The sequence below is a fragment of the Euprymna scolopes genome, chromosome 6, assembly GCF_053919585.1.
Source record: "Euprymna scolopes isolate OS-2025 chromosome 6, ASM5391958v1, whole genome shotgun sequence".
In the NCBI taxonomy this organism is placed as follows: Eukaryota; Metazoa; Mollusca; class Cephalopoda; order Sepiida; family Sepiolidae; genus Euprymna; species Euprymna scolopes.
Window position 1 is genome coordinate 143,754,083 of NC_136487.1, and position 21,362 is coordinate 143,775,444.

At 35.2% G+C, this 21,362-nt stretch overlaps 1 protein-coding gene and 1 pseudogene across 3 annotated transcripts in view; one reads left to right on the forward strand and one right to left on the reverse strand.

Annotated features, from left to right (window-relative positions):
- The window catches only part of LOC145278022 (monocarboxylate transporter 9-like), an 89,220-nt gene extending 82,477 nt beyond the window's left edge, over window positions 1-6,743 (forward strand). For all 3 annotated transcript variants that reach the window (XM_080130225.1, XM_080130226.1, XM_080130224.1), the window contains one exon: window positions 5,215-6,743. In XM_080130225.1, coding sequence (XP_079986351.1) covers window positions 5,215-5,342 — 128 coding nt within the window. In that variant the 3' untranslated portion in view covers window positions 5,343-6,743. The remainder of the gene's footprint in view (window positions 1-5,214) is intronic.
- Window positions 6,744-15,478: 8,735 nt separating this feature from the next.
- Window positions 15,479-15,597, reverse strand: LOC145278602 (5S ribosomal RNA; annotated as a pseudogene).
- Between the last annotated feature and the right edge of the window lie 5,765 nt (window positions 15,598-21,362).

Sequence of the window (21,362 nt, forward strand, 5' to 3'; positions counted from 1 at the left end):
TAATTGAAAAGAAAATTAGGGCTTGAATTAAATTTTTCGAGTAGTTATAAGCTTGGAAAGACAGGGGGTAGAATAATTCATGCCGCCCATTTTGAAATGTCTATTAAAAAGTAAATAATTTATTCACCAAAGTGTTATATATCACAAATTGAAGAGAAAAGGTCAATAAATAATATATTCAAATTTAAAACAAAAAAGTAGTGTTTTTTAGAAATTTACCTGTAAAGTCCGAAGTTAAAACCTTTTTTTTTTAAACATGTTTTTTTTGTTTTTTTTTAAATGAAACCTTGGTCCTTACTCCTTTAATTGGAAAAAAATTAGGGCTTGAGTTACATTTTTCGAGGAGTTATAAGCTTGGAAAGACGGGGTGGAATTATTCACTATTTTTCACGAAATTTCTTACACACCTACCGATCTACCCATGTTAAGAACGGCTTTCGGAATAGACACCTCTAACCTTGCCGGAATACCCGAACAGCTATATAGTTGACGTGTCGAACGTGAACGATGAGTTGGACGTAATGTAAAAATGTACCGAATTTAAAAGGGAACGAAATTCAAATTTCCGTTCCATTTTTACAACCGTAAAGCAGAGCATTCTATGCAAATTTTACCTAACTTACTGTATTAATGCTATTTTTTTAAGCAAGAAAAAAAAGGTAAATATCCAGATATGCTACTACAGAACACCGACCACTCTAATTTGTTTTTTTTTATAGGTGATTGAGGTCGCTGACAACGAATCTGATAGTCAAACTTAGGGCAAATTTACCGTTTGCATGGTATTTACCCCTGAACTCACGAATTTCTTTGCACCATTTTGCAGCTTCCGTTTATGCTACGCGCATTCACGCTGTAGCATAAACGACAGCTTCACCAAGCAAACTACGTTGGGGGGAGGGGATTTATTTTTCCAGAATTTTCTAATTTTCAAAAATACATTATAGCGCTTTTTGGGTGGAAAATTTAAAATTAGCTGAAAGAGAAATAAAATAAGAAAAGGAAAGCACACCAAGTTGGAGTAGGGGGGTAATTTATCTGTTTTTTTTTTTACCTGGAACATAGAATTTTCAAATTTTCCGTTAGTAACGCACCGACATTTACCAATTAGAACACCATTTAGCATTTTCCGAAGATTTTACTTTGTACATTGGGGGCGCGAGCGGGGTGGGGGTGGGGCGGATGTGATGTTGGGGCGCGCGCGCCCCCCCAACATCACATCCCCCCAAGCAAATTAGAGTGGTCAGTGTTCTGTAGTAGCGTATCTGGATATTTACCAAAAAAAAATATTTAGGTTTGGCTATAAATTCCTAAACTCATTTCACCCTAAATAATTTAGTTGACTGAAATAGGAATCTAATTGAATCTTTAATTTCCTGAATAGTATGCGAGAATTCATTTTTCTTCGAGTTATATCGAATTCATTAATACGGACTTTAGGGGCTTTTTTCGTAATGTTACTGTAAAAATTATTTTTTATTGTTACAAATTACGATGCTTTAAAAAAAGCAAAAATAAATTCTTGCGTTTTTTATTTACTACTGAAAACCATAACTTTATTAAAGGTATTTTTTGTTTAAACAAAATAAAACATTTTCACTAAGAGTTAAGTAAAAATAATTAGTTCATTATATTCTGTGATCATTATTTGATAAATTCTGCAATTTTCATTAAAATTCGTTAATTTCCTGATTTTTGGTGAATTTTTAAGTAAAGGGAGGAGTCAATATGTGTATACACTTTGAGCGTCGGTATTTGTGTGTACGTACCAAGCGACCACGTGTGGTTAATTTAAATTAAATTTCAATCACATGGTTACATTATCAATAATCATGTAATTAAACCCATTGAAAATTTACCGATATTGTAAACACATTCTGTTTACATTAAGCCTGTAGTGTTTTTTTAGTGATGCAATGTTGTCAACTGAGATTTAAAAAAACCCGCGAGATCAGGAGAATCCTACAATAAAAAAATTATAAATATAGTATATTCAATATATGAAATGTTCCGTGTTTTATCACTATATGTTTCTGGAATTATATTGAAGCGGTTAGCTCCCCTGAAGGCTTACATATTTTATCAGTTAGTTTTGCCTGTTTTTTTTCAGAGAGGGTATTTTTTTGCAGGAAAAAAATCATAAACTCAAACTTTTTATAATAAAAGTTAAATTGAAATATACTGCAAATTAAACATCACAATAATGGTGCAACATATTTTGAAATTAGAAAAATAAAAAACAAAAAACTTTGTTTTAGCATAGCAAGCGACAAACTTTTTTTATAATAAAGAAAAGATGTGTAAATTAAAAAATTTGGAAGATAAACAAATGAATTATGTTTTTTTTTGTTTTTTTTTTACTTATCGAGTTAACAGAAAATGAAATCTTTCGTCAATTCGTGGCTGTGAAATGAATCGAACCGGAAGTTCAGTTTTATCAACAGAACAGATTCGCAGTAACGATAAAAAAAATATATATTTATTTTATGTAATATTTTAATAATTCGCGAGGTAAATTTATTTTAATAACATAAAAACATACCTCGACTCTAAAGATGGGTTGTCTGAAAATTTCAAATAAATTGGTAACGTAGAAATGTTGTTTTATTCCTTTGTAATGAACCAAATTTACATTTTTATATATATATATATGTATATATATATATATATATATATAATTATATATATATATATATAATTATATGAAGTTGAAATCCAATGTAAACCAATTCAAAGTCCAATGTGCAAGTCCAATGTAAACCAATTCAAAGTCCAAAGTGCAAGGGACAGGAAGCGGTTCGATCAGTAGACACACAGACCCGGTGACATGCCACCAACACGATCCCACATACACAATTACCAACTGGCCGTTCTTTCCTCCCCTTGCCTTCCAAAACGACCTGAATTTATAGTTGTCGAAGACCAACTGACTTGCATATATGCATGAGATTTTGCGAGAGTTTCCGAGATCATACCATTACAAAACACCGTCGGCGCCATCTTGGAATTCTTTTCGTATCCTAGCTTCGCAGCGATGACAAAGCACATACGCACACCTAGGTCGTTTGAACGGTAAGCCCTCATTTTCACAGCTTTTGCCACAATATATATATATATATATATATATATGAAATTTAACATGGAGGCAGAATATCTTTCAATGACTACTCAACCATCAAATCCTTTCTCTCTGATAGATCTATCAAAGTAGTTTGTGATAGACAGAAATTTGTAGTATCCTAAGTGTATGCAGCAAGATGAGTGTTCACATTACATTTAAATTTCTACATGTTGGTAAAATCAGAGAGCATGGATGGAATTCCAATGGCTAGCAGTTTAAGGAAAAAAGCTATTAGATTAAAAGGGACACTTTTTAATATTTATTTTTTCTAATGTTGGGACCATTAATTGGAAAAGTCAATTTGTTTGAACTTCGCATATGAATTTAATGTAAAAATGTACTCTTTTAGAGGTATGTAACCGGTCCCACCCCCAACCAAATGTATTTTTGAGAGGGAGAGGATAAAACTTTCTTATCCGAATCACTAACTCTGAGTACAGGTGGCAACAAGTCCTCTCACAAAAGACGACAACACTTTTAACGCTATCACTATTCCTAAGTCCTTCAAAGATACATTCTAAGACTTACCTTCTCCTAATTTTCATTAATGAAGTTTAAAACCATATTCTGAGATAATTTATTGGCATGTATGCAGATGGCATAGCTCTCTACTCTGCACTTCAAAGAGCGCTGGTGATCCAAACCTTGCTCATTCTCTTTTCTTTTTTTCGAACTAGAGCCCGTTGTACAATGGGTAAGATGTGGCTTGTTGCATTTAACACTTCCAAAACCAAATCTCTCCTTTCACCATTAATGTTCATATTCTTGTTTTGTGCCAACAAAATGAACGGCGCTCTTTTTTTCTTGAGGAGAATCAATCAGATCTAAAATGGAAGACTTATCTTCTCTTCTGTTCTCTATATAAATAAAACAGTAGATGTATGTCTGTGTGTAAATATCTAACAGGTAAACTCTTTAATTACTGGCCATACAACTCTGAACTTAACAGGAAATAGTAATTATACACCAAGGATGGTTTATAACATTTAAAATCTTTGTCTGGATGGATGAATACCGCGTACACTGGCATATATCGTCATGTTGAAATGCAACATGTTCTTTTCTACTGGGCGACATGTTTATACTGCTTTCTGTGCATGCGCCCATAAAATCAGTTAAAAGTGTATTAATTTTTAGACTCCTTTGTCATTTTCTTGATACTAGCATCTGTAGAGAACGTGGCTGAAACACAAAATGTTTTGGTTTCGATTCTAGATGATGGTAGTAAGTCATTTTTTAAAACTTTTGACATCATGTCTTTGTATTAATAAATGCGAATATCTACAAGATTTAAAATATATTTGAACGTATTTTACGGCAGGAGGAATCAAAATATTTATTTACTGGTTTGGAGAATAAAATTTTTCTTTTTAATTTCTTATAGATATTATTTTTTTGCCAGAAATCAGATAATTATGTATGAGGACGGAATATTCAAATATATCAAATACAACCTAGTAACGCCGTATACTTCAGCTAGTATGCAATGTATTGCTAAGCTTGCTATAAATATGGCTGGCTCATTCTATCATTCCAGAAAGTACCTGACTCCTTATGCAGGATGACCCATAAAAAACGGAACCCAGCTCTAATTAGGCTCCATTTCTTACTGTTTTGTCCGAATGAAATGAAACTTTGCTCATAACTAGTTATTATTATATTCAAAACATCACATTAAAACACTAGGGTCTTTGGCCTTTTTTTTCTTTTTTTCTCCGTTCTACAGCATATGTTCTAGATGGCCTCTTTTGTTTTTTTTTTGGGTCACCCTGTATAACTCTTTACGAGTCATATATGTCCTAAGATAGAGTATTGTTGTCACATCTCAGCAGATGCTATTCAGTACACTCTTTTTTTCCTTCGCAATCTAGTGAGTGAAAATCTCTTCTGTCTCTACAGCTCTTTTTCATGATAGAGCCATTACCAATTTTTCTCTACTTTATTGCTGTTTTCATGAAAAATGTTTGAGTGACTGAGATTCAATCGCTTGTTTCCCCATTCAAAAACAAGATTAGTAAATTTCCTTTCGTATTTCAAAACCCAATCATCAAATTACTTATTATTGTGTAATTATTTACTGTTAATCTTTTCAGGATTGGTCTACGAGGCGACGCAACATTTCTCCACGGTTTTTTATTTGGATTCTGCGATTGCATTCTTGGGAGTTATTTTATCATGTGGAATTGTGTATGCACAGAAGACAGGAAAATTCGTTGAATGAGACACAATAAGGGTTAAACACGACGTTAACGCTGTAAATGCAACAATGGAACTCATCGATATAATTTTAAAAAAATTATTTATATTCAGATGAATATTTTTATCGTTAAACACAATTACAAATGTGACCTCAAGCTAAAATGAATGCATAAGTTCAGTCAAATCCCAGCAGTTAAGCAACGTTGAGCCTGGCCAGTACCATATGGGTGACGTTAAATTTGAACTCAACCTCAGATCAAAAGTCTCAAATCCAAATCCAACTGTTCTCTTCTCTCTGCACTTTCCACACTGACCCCCAAAATAAAGAAGACGTCTCTTTTATAGGGAGACCCAACCACATCTCATTTGCATACCCCTTCCCCCCTCTCGTCACATCACGTGATTTTCAGTCCATAAATACCAGGGGTCGGCCATTTTTATTTTCTCTTTTTTTTTCTTTTCCTAACACGAGCCGCACGATGCATGAGGTAAGGTTCTTCACTTTTAACCACATAAGTTCAGTCATGTACGGCACAATCATGTTGCCAAATCCCAGCAGTTAAGCAATGTTGAGCCTGGCCAGTACCATATGGTTGACCATTTGGGAAGGCTAGGCGCTGTATGTACCTTCTGGGAAGGCTGGGCATAAGGTCAGCACTCTCACCTCCCAAAAAAGAACTCCTTGCTACAAAAGCATCTACAAAGTTGTAGATGGCCTATACATCTCCAGGGGCTCAAGGCTATGAATCTCTCGTCCCCCCTCACCAATCTTTCACAAGAAACACCCGTCTGGCTGAAACTACTGTCAATAATTTTCCCCACTCTTTATCTGTGCCTAAATCCAAACGTAGATTCCATGAGCAGAGCTTCTTTCTCAGAAGTGCACGATTGTGGAACTCTCTTCCGTTCGCCTGTTTCCCACCTGACTACAACTTGGATGTCTTCAAGTCCAACATAAACAAATTCGTGACAAACCGCCCCCTTAAGTAAGACACTCTATCAAATCTCCAATACTAATGATTACTACAATACTATCTCATTGATTACTGTACACGCAATAACCTTTATCCCTGAGTGGCATCCGGGCCTTGATAAGTGGTGAACCCCATGTAAAAAAAAATGGATAAGTTCAGTCATCATAACAATGCAATTTACAGTCTTTTCTGATCCATTTGGATGGGATGCATTACTTTTGGAACACCCTTAATATATTGAGTGGAATATTTGTATTATATATAGTTACAAATCTAAAACGATAATGAATATTTTAGTTGTGCTTGTTTTAATACAAAATTCGAGTATCATTTTAAATTCTTACATTTCAAATCATTTGGACTTTAAAAAAATAATAAATAAATAAAATAATAATGCAGAAAGAAAAAGAAACTGTAAAATTTCCATAGCTTTCTGCTGATCCGATTAATGTGTTTTTTTTTTGTTTTTTTTTCTCATCAGAAATTTATTCAACCATTGAAACTCAGGGTGGAACTAGTTGATGAAAGATGTTATGAAAGAAGACGTCCTTTGCAACCCGCTCCAGTTATGGAGTTATAAGTACTACACTATACAAGTACCTAAGTACCTTATTTCTTAGGTAGAATACTGTACAAGTACATTATTTTTAATTTAAAAATTAAACTACTAGATGATTTTGCATAATTTTTTGTTGTACTAACTTTTCTGTATACCACAGGTAAGAGTTTGTTTTTACATCAGAGTTCTATAGTGAAGAAGCACCTTGTTAATTTTTATAGATGTTACACGTACACACTCAGAGCCTTTACTGAAACATATGTCTAACCGAATACAAGCAATTAATCAGCTTCATACTCAAAGACTGAACTCCAGAAACCCCATAACTCAACTAATCCCATTTATTTATCCTGCTGGAATGTTTAGATACCGGTGTGATTTGTAATAGACCATAAACCATCTACTTAAAAATAATAGTCCAGTTTATATATGGGCAAGAAACAATTACTGTCCAAGCGGTCTTTTATCTAAAGAGGAATTAACTTTTCCAAGATTCAGATGTCTCATAAACACAACATAAACCATCGCTATTTCAAAGGTCAGTCCATTTCTAAGGTGTTCTCTCCTTTCTTTCATAAAAAGCCTGTTGGCCTTATGAATTGCAACAGTGCAACTAAACATGCAGCCATGCTAATGTTTACAGATATAATTCAATGTATTGATGAAGAATTTAGCACATTGCATCTGCATAACAGGAACTTCTGATGTGTTAAAAGCGATGTCATAAGGCTACAAGATAGATATTGTAGATTAAGTTTAGAGGACTCGCTAACAATTTCTTTTTATAAATAACTACACATAATTATATGTTGGTGTCCGAAAGTATCCTGTACCTCTATAAGGCTACCATTCGCCCATGTATGGAGTATTGTTGTCATATTTGGGCTGGTGCATCTGCTACTAGTCTCTCGCTCCTAGACAAGGTTCAAAAGAGTCGCCATCCTGATAGGTCCTAAACTGTCATCTAAGCTTTAGTCTCTGTCTCATCAACAAAATGTTGCATCCCTCTGCCTGTTCTACAAGTACTTTAATGGTGAATGCTCCGACGAACTGCAGGCACTTGTACCCCCTCGACGTAAATATCCCCGACAAACCCGACAAGTAGCAAGATCCCACACCTTCACAGTTGAAATCCCTAGATATAAGAGAGCCTTCTACTCCAGTAGTTTTTTTCCCCAGAACCGCTAGACATGCAGAAGTTCAAGTGTAACGTGAACCGATATCTTGCTGCCCAACTCCCCACATAGTACCCCTGTAGCTTATATCCCTGATAGTAGCCCCCTACACCAAAGTTGCAATGTGCCTTGTTTGGGGTGAAAATGTAATTAAAAAAAAAAAAATTCAATTATCTCGGCATCCCAATAGGCTAACTAGCCAGTCCATTCTAACAGTGTTTGAAGAATTATAGTTTATCATGTGACGGTTGGAAGATTCAGATCTAACATTAATCTTATCTAACGGACTTAAAATAGCATCGTTTAGAATCAGCATCGTTCACTTACCCATCCAAAAACTTGGAAACTTGGATCAGCTGAGGATATTAAAGTGGTAGGGGTAGAAGCTGATTCTCATATGACGAGAAAAGAATGGAAGGGGACTGCGAGAAAAAGTGTTGCAATTAATACTAAATGAAGATAATAAATATAAGTTAGTCTGAAAACGTACGATTGCATTTAAGATAACCCTCATGTGTAAACATGCGCTATACTGCATGTTTTGGTGGTTCGTATGAATCAAAAATGTTGCATGTAATATATAATATATAATAGATGATTTAACAAAAGAATAAGAAGGCACAGATAAATGAAATCTCTGGTTGAAATCCAACAATTCAAGACATTTTCTTTATTTGGAAAAATAAGTGCCTCAGTAAATAGAGAGCCATGCTGGGACCGGCTTTTGTGAGATAAGCAATGTCCAAGATTATCTGCAGATAAGCTTGTTTGAAGAAGGACAGTCTAGCCATAATATTCAGTGGATATCTCGAATGGTAAACCTCCAGGTGGTCGAATATTGACCAATAACAAAGGCATGAATCAATCACAGCTGAAAAGATTTCAGGAGATGGAAAGGGAGGCGGGCACATCCGGCCTTCCAGAGGAAGAATGGGATTTGGATGTTTGAGGCATTCAATTAATTTTTCTGAGGATTGCCGGACAGTGGGGCCGGTGCACCTTTTTGAGTAGATTAGAGTCCTTAGGGCTCTCAACTGAAGGACCGTGTTTTAATGGATATGTATTTCGATTCGATCAGACCAAAATTCTCCATGATTCTATGGGTTCGACAGGTGGTGCCTTTCTGGTGTACCAAAATTTGGCGAAGAAAAAATGGGGAATTATACCTTTATAACAAAATAGAAGTTTTATTTAGAACATACTCATATGCAGACTCTTCTCGACATAAATGGAAAAAATATGCCGTGGATGAAAGCCGGGAAAGGAAATTTACATAGCATCTACACGGACTGATAAAAATACGCCGGAGAGTTGCAAGAATAACGATTTATTGTTTACTGAAGTTTACTGGTGTGGACCCACCCCATCTTTTGCATAGGTGACAGACAGCGTCAAGAAACTATTGGATGTATTGCATACACACAATTACGGATCCGGGCAAAACCAGATGTAAATCGGATTTCTGAGTGATGTCATCAAACCTGCATTCCAATCGAAGAATCAATATTATGAAACAATGAGATAATATATTTTAATTGGATTGGAATTGCTAAAATTGCAAAGCAATAAAACAATCGAAATTTCAAATCAAATATCAAAATAAGCGAACAATTAGATTCTGATCAAGGAATGTGGGTGATGTCAATATATATCATAAACAAAGGCAATCAGTGGGACAGAGCGAGAGAAAAAGTGACACTTCTGCCGTCGCCGCACTGACCAACTACACCAACACACATACCAACCCGAACTCTCTCTTTCTCTCTCTCTCTTTCTTGTCACGCTATCACTGTAATTTAAGTAAAACTTGATGTTGATTTAACAAGATTGTGTTTGTTTGATTATAAAAGCCACGGCTATCAGCATGTATAGCATTTTGTTAAAAGTACGAACCATGAATTATATAGACGATAATATTACAAATCTATAAGTGCATAGATTGAGAAGGCTGAGGTTGTGGTATGTGAAGAAGATGAAATACGTAATCCTATTGGTTCTCTAGGTGATGCCTTCGCGCTGTATGAATAATTGAATGAAGAAAAAAAGGGGGAGAATATATCTCCATAATATAAGCTTTATTTACAACATATGCCCTGGACTTATACAGCATATGCATAGTTTGTGGCACATCGCATGCACCCAAATGAAATCGCAGATGATTTTTGGCAGAGCTGTTGATTCGATGGTATGATGAAGCGAGGCCTAAAAGCAGTCTTTGTCCATGTGTTGCCTGAAATTTCTCATATTCTGGCTCGAGAAATAGCTTTATTAAAATATTATCCATCTCGACTAACATGAATTACGGCAAAAGGCCAGATGAAGAACACTAGGGTAAGGTTTTTCGAATGCAATGGAATTAACCACTTAACTAGAGACTGCTGCGCTTGAAGCGACAGATGGAAAGTTCAGAACTCCCAACTACGTTGTTATCGATGGGAAGTACTAAGCATTACTTCTTTGACTCTTTGACTGAGAAATGTTTTAGAGGGTGACTACTATTCTTCAACTTATTTCTCCAAACAAGATATGAACACGGTGCTTCCAATTGTAAAAATAGCTCTGAACCGGACATAATGCTCCTTTACTAGTTGATTCTGAGTACTCCTGCAAGATGGCGACTAAATAGTGTGCAGGTGCGGCGAAAATAGACCGCCGAGGGGGTTATAATCAGCGGACATGTGGAGTAGCGTTCGTTAACCCCGATTAGAGATTGGGCGTGTGGCGGTAAATGAGATCCCCATAATGATGGAGGACTCGTTTGGATCCGGTTACTTGATAGAGACAGAGTTGTATAATATTGAAATAATGAAAACAATATAGTGTATAATTTACAGGTTTTCTAAATCATCAAGTGTTCAAGCAAGGAATATCAAAAAGCTGGCATTTAATCCATACATATCAAAAAGAAGTTTTTCTCGTCAAAAGAAGAAGAAATTGAAAACTTGAAAACTTGTAACAAAAAATGAAGATGTGTTTTAAACAATATATGAGGGAAAGAGTATAAATGTATAAATTGGAAGAAATTGTTGCACCAATGCTGATATTAAGTAATAAATGATTGATTCCAATAAAGCCCAAAGTCAGAAGTTCGTGAAAATTGAACTGATTAATTTCAATAAAATTCAAGATCAAAAGTTCGTGAAAGGTCAGTAAATGAATGGAAATGCCACGAACAAAGATTCAAATTTTATTTCAACAGATGAATTCAAAATGATATAATTTAAATATGATAAAAAAGAACACAGAAAGAGAAGAAAGGGAGAGATAGATAAAGAGGGGATGAGAACGAGGTTGAAATCTAAGAAAAGAAAAGAGAAGAATGAGAAAAGAAAAAGTAGAAAATGAAAAAAAATTGACAGAGTAGTTTGGTAGAGACCGTTCTGCAGACACAGAGATAAAATCACTATGACATATTGTTATACTGGCCTTCCTTGAACAGAGGAATTTACACCGATTAGCACTATAAAGAGCGCTAGTAATTCCAACACCGGTGAGAGAGATGCGAGTGCACTTCAAGTGCTAGCGGAGTGCCCAGCAGATATACACGCTTTCCTATCGTTGTACATTATTGTTAATACACTTGTTCCTTAACCGAACCCCGACTTGATTGTTCTTATTTTCACTGTTGTTTCACGACACAATAGATTCGCGACAAGGAATTGAAACGACCATCACTGCAGAGAATCACCAAAAGTGATTGAAATAAAGATTCGTAAAATCTTTACGGCAGAACACCTTCGTTATTTCAACAGATATTTGGATACGAAAAGATTAATAGCGAATTAATTACTACAACAGAAGAAAAAATGCTTCAACTACAGAAACGCCTCGAGGAAATATTGATGACAACACAGGAGGAACAAAGAAAAATTCTGGAGGCGACACAGTTAATAAAGCGGACGATAATCATAACGTATTTTCTCAAACAGCTGTGTGGGCCGCTATTGAAAATTTCAATTATAATCCAGAAAATGATGTCACTTTCGTCCAGTACTATGAACGATATGAGGATATTTTATATCAGATTGTGGTACCTTGTCAGACGCGAAAAAAGTTAGGCTTTTGCTAAGGAAATTGAGAACAGCCGAGCATACAAAGTTCGTGAATTTTATTCTCCCAAAAACCCCCAGTAAGTTGAGCTTCCAAGAAACAGTTACGCTACTTACAGAACTGTTTTCTTTAAAAACGTCTCTTTTCCATAGGCGATATAAATGCATGAATGTTACTAAAAGAGAGGAAGACGACTACGCTACTTATGCAAATATAGTGTACAAGCATTGCGACGATTTTAAACTGGAGGAATTATCAGCAGATAATTTTAAATGTTTAATATTTGTGCTAGGGCTGGTCTTAAATAAAGACGCTGAAATCAGGCGTCGTGTTTTAAATAAACTCGAAAACGAACCGAATTTAAAACTACAAAACTTAGCGGAAGACTGTGAACGGTTTATTGCGTTGAACCAAGACAGTCATGACATATAGGAAAGCGGAGTATCGCATATTAAAAAGATCCATCAAAAGAAAAATTCGACTTCAAAAAATAACCAGAGAAAGAAACAGGGAAAAGATCCACCTGGACCATGTTGGAGGTGTGGAAATAAACATTGATACAATGAGCGTTCGTACAAATTCAAACAATGTGACAACTGCCACCAGAAAGGGTATAAAACATCGCATTATAGAAAAAAATCTGGTAGAAAGACATCCATTAAACTTACAAAATTAAATCCGAGGAACAAAATATCCGGAAATATGTACAGGTCAAAATGTTTAAAAAGAAAGTTAGGCTATAGCTTGATAGTGGGTCTGACATTTCCATTATTAATGTACAGACATGGAAGAGGCTTGGGAGACCCACTATGATTAAATCACATAAAACGGCGAGAAGCGTCAGTGGCGAAAAAATTACCTTCCAAGGAGAATTATTGACTAATATTTTTTTCTAGAACAGGGCCGAAAAAGCAAGAATTTTTGTCATGCAAAAATCAAACAACCTCTTTGGAACTCATCTGTTCGAAAAGTTTAGACTATGGGATCTGCATTTTAGCTCATTTTGCCAAAAGGTTGAGGATTCGAATGTGGAGGCAGGAAAACTTAAGAGGGATTTAAGAGAAATTTACCAGACGTATTTTCTGGCGGTTTAGGAAGGTGTACAAAAGCGGTAGTAAAATTTGACGTAAAAGTAAATGAACAGAGAGTGGTCAGAAAGAAAAGAAATGTTCCATACGCCGCTATACCTATTTACTATGCCTCCCCACGGGACAGAGTTAGACACCAGGGTCATTTTTTAACGTGGAGAAAAGGTACAAAAATAAAAATTGTCTCAGTCGTGAAGGATTTCTCCTCAACCGAAAGAGAACAAGAAATAGAAGTGCAGCATACGCCGCTATAGAACAGATAGACGGTGAATTAGAAAGACTCGAAAACATGGGTGTCATCGGAAAAATTGATCACTGCACCAACAGTTTAAATCAAAAAGAAGAGTAAGGAGATTCACTGCTGATGCAATTCTCTATCTATATAAGAGCCAGCTAGTCCAAGGATGGAATACTGTTGCCACATCTGGGCAGGAGCAGCTAGAAAGAACTTGTCCTGCCTTGATAGAGTTCAAAATAGACTTCGTAGCCTCGTAGGAGATGTCCTTTTCTCTTCCCTGCAACCTCTATCTCACAGAAGAGATGTTGCGAGTTTGTCTCTGATGTACCGTTATTTTCATGGAAAGTGTTCGACTGAGCTTCAGTCTATGGTCCCCCCTCGCCAAACTTTCACAAGAAACACTCGTCTAGCTGTAAACACTATCAATAATTCGCCCCACTCTTTATCTGTGCCTAAACCTAAACGTAGATTCCACGAACAAAGCTTTTTTCTTAGAACTGCACGCCTATTGAATTGTCTTATGTTTTCCTGCTTTCCAGCTGACTACAATATGGTTGTCTTCAAGTCTAACGTAAACAAGTTCTTGATGAGCCGTTCCATATAAGTTAACAAATTTACCGAATTTTCATTACTAACGATTACTATATTTTCCAGTTTCTACTGTACACTCTTTAACCCTTATCCTTGAGTGGCCTCTTGGCCTTGATAATGTGGTGATGCCTGTAAAATAAAAAAAAAAGACTTCGCGACAGGCTTAAACAGGGCATTACATGATCACCATTATCCTCTTCCGAGCCCTGAAGAGATATTTGCGAAACTGAACCTCGACTTGATTGTTCTTCTTTTCATTGTGTTTGCACTACACAACACATTTATATTATGTTGACAATCACCTATATGGTAATGCCAGCATGTAGTTTATTATCTTATCTTTGCGAGTTTATCAATACACATACTAATATGGAGTGGTTGAACGATCATCGTGAGGACGCATAAGTGTTTTACATTAACATATCTTATAAAGACAGACGTTGAGATTGGAGAACCAGAGTTCAACAAAACATACAGAGAGAGAGAGAGAGAGAGAGAGAGAGAGAGAGAGAGAGAGAGAGAGAGAGAAAGGAATTGTATCTTTTGTTCAGTGGAAGTTCTAAAAATACACACGAGTCCTCCATCATTGAAACTTTGATTAATAACTCGTGTTTTGTAATGAATTCTATCAATAACTCTTTTACTATCTTGAGTTTTGCTCGCAGAATATTCCCTCAGAAAATCTTAGGAACGATCTATGATGAAAATGGCCTTCCCTTTGTAAAAAGAAGATATGTCTGTTAGGATTATGGCGAATCTTATAGAATCATCTTTATTGGATATATAACAATGTTTTTTTTTTTTAAATTTTAAATACACGCAGATTTTTTTCTCCCTCTTAAAATCCCACGATTTAGCCCTGTTAAGTTAGGGCGAAACCAGACGGCTAGCTTTTTTTCCTTTTTGTGAACATTTTTCCCGATTCCGATACAATTACCGACTCCGTACTAAATTCCCGATTCCGATACAAATACCGATTCCGATTCTTTATAAATCTCTAAATATTTTTTCTATAAAGCTGTTATTTATTCCCGATTGCCGTAAAAAAGCACACACACGTTAAATATGCAGATATTTTCTCAAGCGTAAAAATATAAAAATACACTTGTGGTGGATGATCTATAGATATTAGTTTTATTGATAGTTTAGAATTAATAAATATTTATTATATTTTATTACTACCAGCAGTGAAAGGTTTTGTTTTAAACAAAATCAAATAAACAAGACAAAGAAATCGTTTTTTGACATTGGAAAATATGCTCAAATTTTTCCGATATTCCCAAAAGTGCCGATGTTTCCGATTCTCCGATTGTGCGCAGTCAGCACCAACCCTATTCAGGGTTTAACCGGCCTCCTCCGAAGGAGGAAGTTTCATGGGAGTATGAAATTCACAAGAGGTCCTTAGTCACATGTATATCCCTGGTAGGGGAGATGACGACGTTAGATTTTTGCAACTTTTTGCAGGGAGGTGTCGACGTCCTCCTACATACAGCACCTGGACTTCCCAAATTGGTCACCCATTTTAGTAATGTCCAGGCTCAACATTGCTTAACTTTGGTGATCTGACGGGAACCGGCGTGTCAACGTGATTATGCCGTATATAAATTTCCGATTCCGATTAATTCTCCGATTCCAATTAATCGTCCCAATAATAATAATAATAATAATAATAATAATAATAATAATGAATAAAAACTAAAGCCTGATTGTCACAGCTGGGGAATTTCAAAAATGCAATCTAAACGTGAGGGAACTTTAGAAGAACGATATGCAATAAAATCTGTTTTTAACTTGGAAAAAATACCAGAGGAACGTATGGAATGCTTCAGACTGCTTTTGGATCATCTTGCATGAATGGAGCATCAGTTTTTGAGTGGCATGAGAGATTCAAGAACGGCAGGAAGTCTGAAGGGGAAGATGAGAGATGTGAGAGGGGCAAGAAAATGAGAACACCAGAGTTGATTGGCCAAATAAAGAATTTCATATGTCTATCGAGACAATAAGTGCACAGTTTGTTGTCAGTGTGGGAACTGTATCCACAATTATTCACTGAAGATGAAGAAGATTTGTGTAAATGCATCAGTCCAGAACTCCATCTTTGTCACAGACTATTTAATCAAGATGGACATCAAGACAGTTGCTCATCTTTCCTATAGTTCAGAATTTGCTCTGTGTGATTTTCGTCATTCCCTAAGCTCAAGGAAAACCTTAGAGGCCGTCGTTATGAAAAAAATTGAGGAGATGAAAGAGATTGTGACGAGGGTCATTAACGCACTCACGCAAGAGGACTTACATAGAGCCTTCCAGAAGCTGTTGAAACAGTACAAGTGCATTGTATCCGGAGGAGATTACTTCCAAGAGGACTAGAGTTTCATGACTGCGTTATTAATAATATCGCCCATGCGAAAAAAGTCTGAAAACTTATTGAAGGCACCTCGTATTTTTAGCATTAACTTCATTTTGTCTGGTTTAGATATTTTCTGGTCTACGGACGATGTGTCAAAAAAGGTGAGAAGAACAATTCACACACACACACACACACACACACACACACGCACGCACGCACGCACGCACGCACACACACACACACACACACACACACACACACACACACACACACACACACACACACACACACACACATGTACATTGTTGGCAGATTAACATGTGTACTCTTATGCATAACCACGTTACGATGTCGACAAAAACATGCTCTGCAATTAATTAAAAAATTGATTCAAAAATGCATTTTCCTTTTTACGAAAGCATATTTGTTTATGAAATCTCAGATGAAACGTTTCGACGTTAAAACAAGCAAAGGTCGAAATGTTCAAGGACTGACAAAAAAAAAAAAATTAAAATTGTGCATTTATTAATGCAGACGTACCAATACAGAGACGTACCAATATACAGACGTACCAATATACAGACGTACCAATATAGCGTAACATAGAAGTTAAAACCGAACGGAAGTGAAAAGGTAAGTGTAAAATAATCCACATGTCAGCATTGTATGTATTTAAATAGTCACACACACACACACACACACACACACACACGGTAAAAATCTTAAAAAGATCTTTCGGTTGGAGTAACTAAACTAATGACAAAATAATTGGCATCCGGTAGAATGCTCCATCCCCAGGAAAAACAAAGTGATAAGAAAATTAAAACAAAAGAGAGAAACACACACACACACACACACACACGCACGCACACACACACACACACACACACGCGCGCGCGAACACACACATACACACACATTTAAATAGACATATCTTTACTATTATATAAAAAAAATTTTGTGTGCGTGTTTGTGTGTGTGCGTGTTTGTGTGTGTGTGTGTGTGCGTGTGTGAGAGAGAGAGAGAGAGAGAGAGAGAGAGAGAGAGAGAGATTGTTTTTAAATTTCACACAAAGGTACTTCATGTGCCTGTCATTGCCTTTAGATATGTTTTGTATCTGAATGTCTTCGATAAGTACCGATAATCGACAATCGAAATAATCCGATGAAATATGGAACAGTAGATTTTGACCAAAGTAAACACCTTACACAACATTACAAGTGTATGAGAAGTTTGATTATCACACAAGCCGAAAGGCTCGGCATATACAATCAACAGTAGGTTCTTTGATATGACAGCTTTCTGTTTAAAGCACAATTGCACTATGATACTTGATTTCTGCATTTAAACTTAAATTCAAGTCATTATCATCGCACAGCCAGTAAAGCCAAGCATATAAAATCAACAGTAGGGTTTTTGATATAACACGTTCAAAATGAATGTTGAAAATAAATGTTGAAAATAAATGTTGAAAATAAGTGTTCAAAATAAATGTTGAAAATAAATGTTGAAAATAAGTGTTCAAAATAAATGTTCAAAATAAATGTTGAAAATAAGTGTTCAAAATAAATGTTCAAAATAAATGTTGAAAATAAATGTTGAAAATAAATGTTCAAAATAAATGTTGAAAATAAATGTTGAAAATAAATGTTCAAAATAAACGTTCAAAATAAATGTTCAAAATAAATGTTTCTGTCTAGAGGAGAAGTCAACCATGGTACTTGACTTTTACATTAAAACTTTAATTCAAGCCATTATATATAAAAATAATTTTATAAAATCATCAGTAGGTTATATATATATATATATATATATATATATATATATATATATATATATATTTATATATATATATTATTTTCATCCCGTTAAACAAATGTTTGCATACATAAAACACACACACACACACACACACACACACACACACACACACACACACACACACACACACACACACACATATATATTTCTTTAATTCTGTGTATCCCTTTTTTTACACACAAACACGAGTTACTAACTGGACAGTTTGAATACGCCACTAGACACAATCTTCATTTTCGGTCAGTAGAAAGAATTTCAGGACAACGTGACACGAGCATATTTCACTCTACAAGTAAAACCTGACAAAATATGTAAAAAAAAATATTCTAAGGCCAAATAAGTTCCCTTCAACATGGCTATATTATGGTTCATACAAAGAATGGTGCACCTTCTCTTAGTGGAGTTACCTCAACTATCAGCACTTTACTGGATACTGCACCAGACTAGATATATTCTTGTCTTTGAAACCTGTAAGACCAAGAGACAAAAAAGGAAGGTATACAATAACATGGTCGATTTGGGAAAGGTACATTAATGTTCTTCACTTGTTTTTCTCACTCAACATTTGTGAGGTAAAAAAATCTTGATTATACAGTCGGATATCTACGTATGTCATAGAAAATTCAAGTGTTAAGCTCAAAAAGAGGCCTCTTGATTTCTAAGAACTTATTGAAATAAATTGGACATAATACATACACATATATATATATATATATATATATATATATATATATATATATATATATATATATATATATTTGTGGGGAGGAGCCGCCCAGATTTACCCAGGCGTAAAATACGCTTAGATATATTTTATTTTGTCCGGATTTCGTATATATTATTAGAGAATCGTGATTTCAAAAGAAAAAAAAGTATTTGGGTGCCATCAGCTAGAATCGAAACCGAAAGCAAAACTGTAGCATTCAAAGCTTGTGACGTTATCATTGTACCAATGTGACATGCGTATGGACAGATTAAAAATTAAAAATAAACTAAGAATATAATGTACAAAATGTGTAACGATTTTTTCAATTTTTCCATTTCTGCCCCCCTCCCCCAACGATTTTAACCGGCTGAAGACGCATAAAAGAACGGCCCATAAAAATACAATCTTTTTAGGCCTCTAATGCTGCTCTGCGATATTTAGTTACAGAGGAGATAGAGTTTGAATATATGGAGGCTGACAGACAGACATCAGACAGACGGACAGACAGGCGTATAGCCTTTTATATATTAAATGAAGAGAAAGAGAGTTCGATGATTAAAAAAAGACACACACATTAAGCTATTATGATAGTTTACAGCTGTTTCAAAGCAAAATTTATTCTTTTATATCAAGTCATACAATGAATTATAAAATTATAAATGATTATTCTCATATATTATTTCTATTGACACTTTATATTCGTAAAATTATTTTTTCTCGGAATAATATCTGAAATAATTTGGTGTTTCACTGTAAATATGAGTATATATTTGTTGATAAAATTCAGACTCTATTTTTAATAATGTTTCGTATTTACATATATGGTTTCTAAAGAAAAAAGCAAAAAAAAACCCCCAATTTTTAATTGTTATCAGGATATATTTTGACAGAATCTAACTCAATTTATAAATCTTTTGAAATCAGTACTATATTAGTTACAATATAATATTCAACAGAGAATTGCCCCTGTAATAATAAATACGAAATCTACATGAATTAAAATATATTTAACGGTATTTGACAAGCAAACAAGGCCGCCACCCCCTCTAGTTAATAATAAACAGAAGTGTTAATACACTTAAGCTGTAACATACATTTATTAATAGCGATAGAACGTTCATGTGTTTCCTCGACAAATGACGTATTTTACTAAACCTTTAATTTCTTTTCGCATAAATGATGCAATTCTAAAACATTGTTTCTGTTTTTTTTTTTGAAATTTTGCTTTTTTTTTTCAATATTGAAACAGAAACTCTTATTAGAGAGCATTTTCGGTTCTGATACTATGTTTATTTTTTATCTTATCATTTAGGCAGGAAGAAATCCTTCTAGACTAAGGCAATTTTATTTTCGTCCTAATAATTCAGTTTTTTCAAGTTGAAACTCTCTCTCACACGCACGCACGCACACACACGCACGCACACACACACACACACACACATACACACACACACACACACACACACACACACACACACACACACACACACAAAAAAAAACTACGAATGATGTAATCATACAAAAACATTTCAGTTAAAATTACAATGATTCTGCAGTTTTAAAACCTTAGTGTCACGTGTTGAGACTGTGCGCACACACAAACACACGTAGGTGGTCGACAGGCTAAGTAACCTGCTGATGAGTGCAAACCTGTCAATGTGAATAGGTCAAATAGTTGATCTCACAGCTGCCGGGGATAGACACCTGCAAGAGAACCGGTCGATATAAACAAGCGAGACGAAAGAAAAGAGAGTCACAAAGCAAGGGTAACCACAAATCGTCGTCACTGCGCTTGTCGCTGAAATCCAATCACATCCTGTTCTCTCTCCTTCTACCAACCGAAGCATGCAGCACAAAGAAAGAAATAAAAGAGTATTTTAGATTCTCTAACAAACGATGTTCATTTTTCTTGTCTAACGAGAAACTACTATTTGTTTAACCGGGCTACGCCACACGAGCACAGTCCGCATATTACAGAAGTAAACAAAACAACTATTAAAAGGTCCCCCACTACATGTAAGTACACGATAATTGATATGTTAACTCTGGTTCACTACATAAGAAAAATATTTTCTGTTGCGTCCGGTTGTTTTTTTTTTTTTTTTATTCTTCCACCGTCTATGTTTTCGGTGAGGTTTATTAATGTGTACTCACTAGGAGTTCTCACACGCAGATAAACTAATCCAAGCAAGGAGACCGAATGTCATAATCGTCAACTAGAAGGAAAAATCATGTTAGATCGTAGATTTTGCTGTCCCAGCAAATCACAGGGCAAAGAAAAACGAAGCAAATACACGGAACTTGCCAGAGAACTGAACGACATACGCGTACACGATGAAAGTCAACATAAAACAAATGATTAAAAAAAAAAAAAAGAAAACTGAGGAAAAGACAGGGAGAAATAGGAAAGTAAAGGTTGAGATACCGGACAGAAATAATAAAATATGTGAAATCTCCAAGAACACCCACGAATGCAGAAACCAACCTAAATAA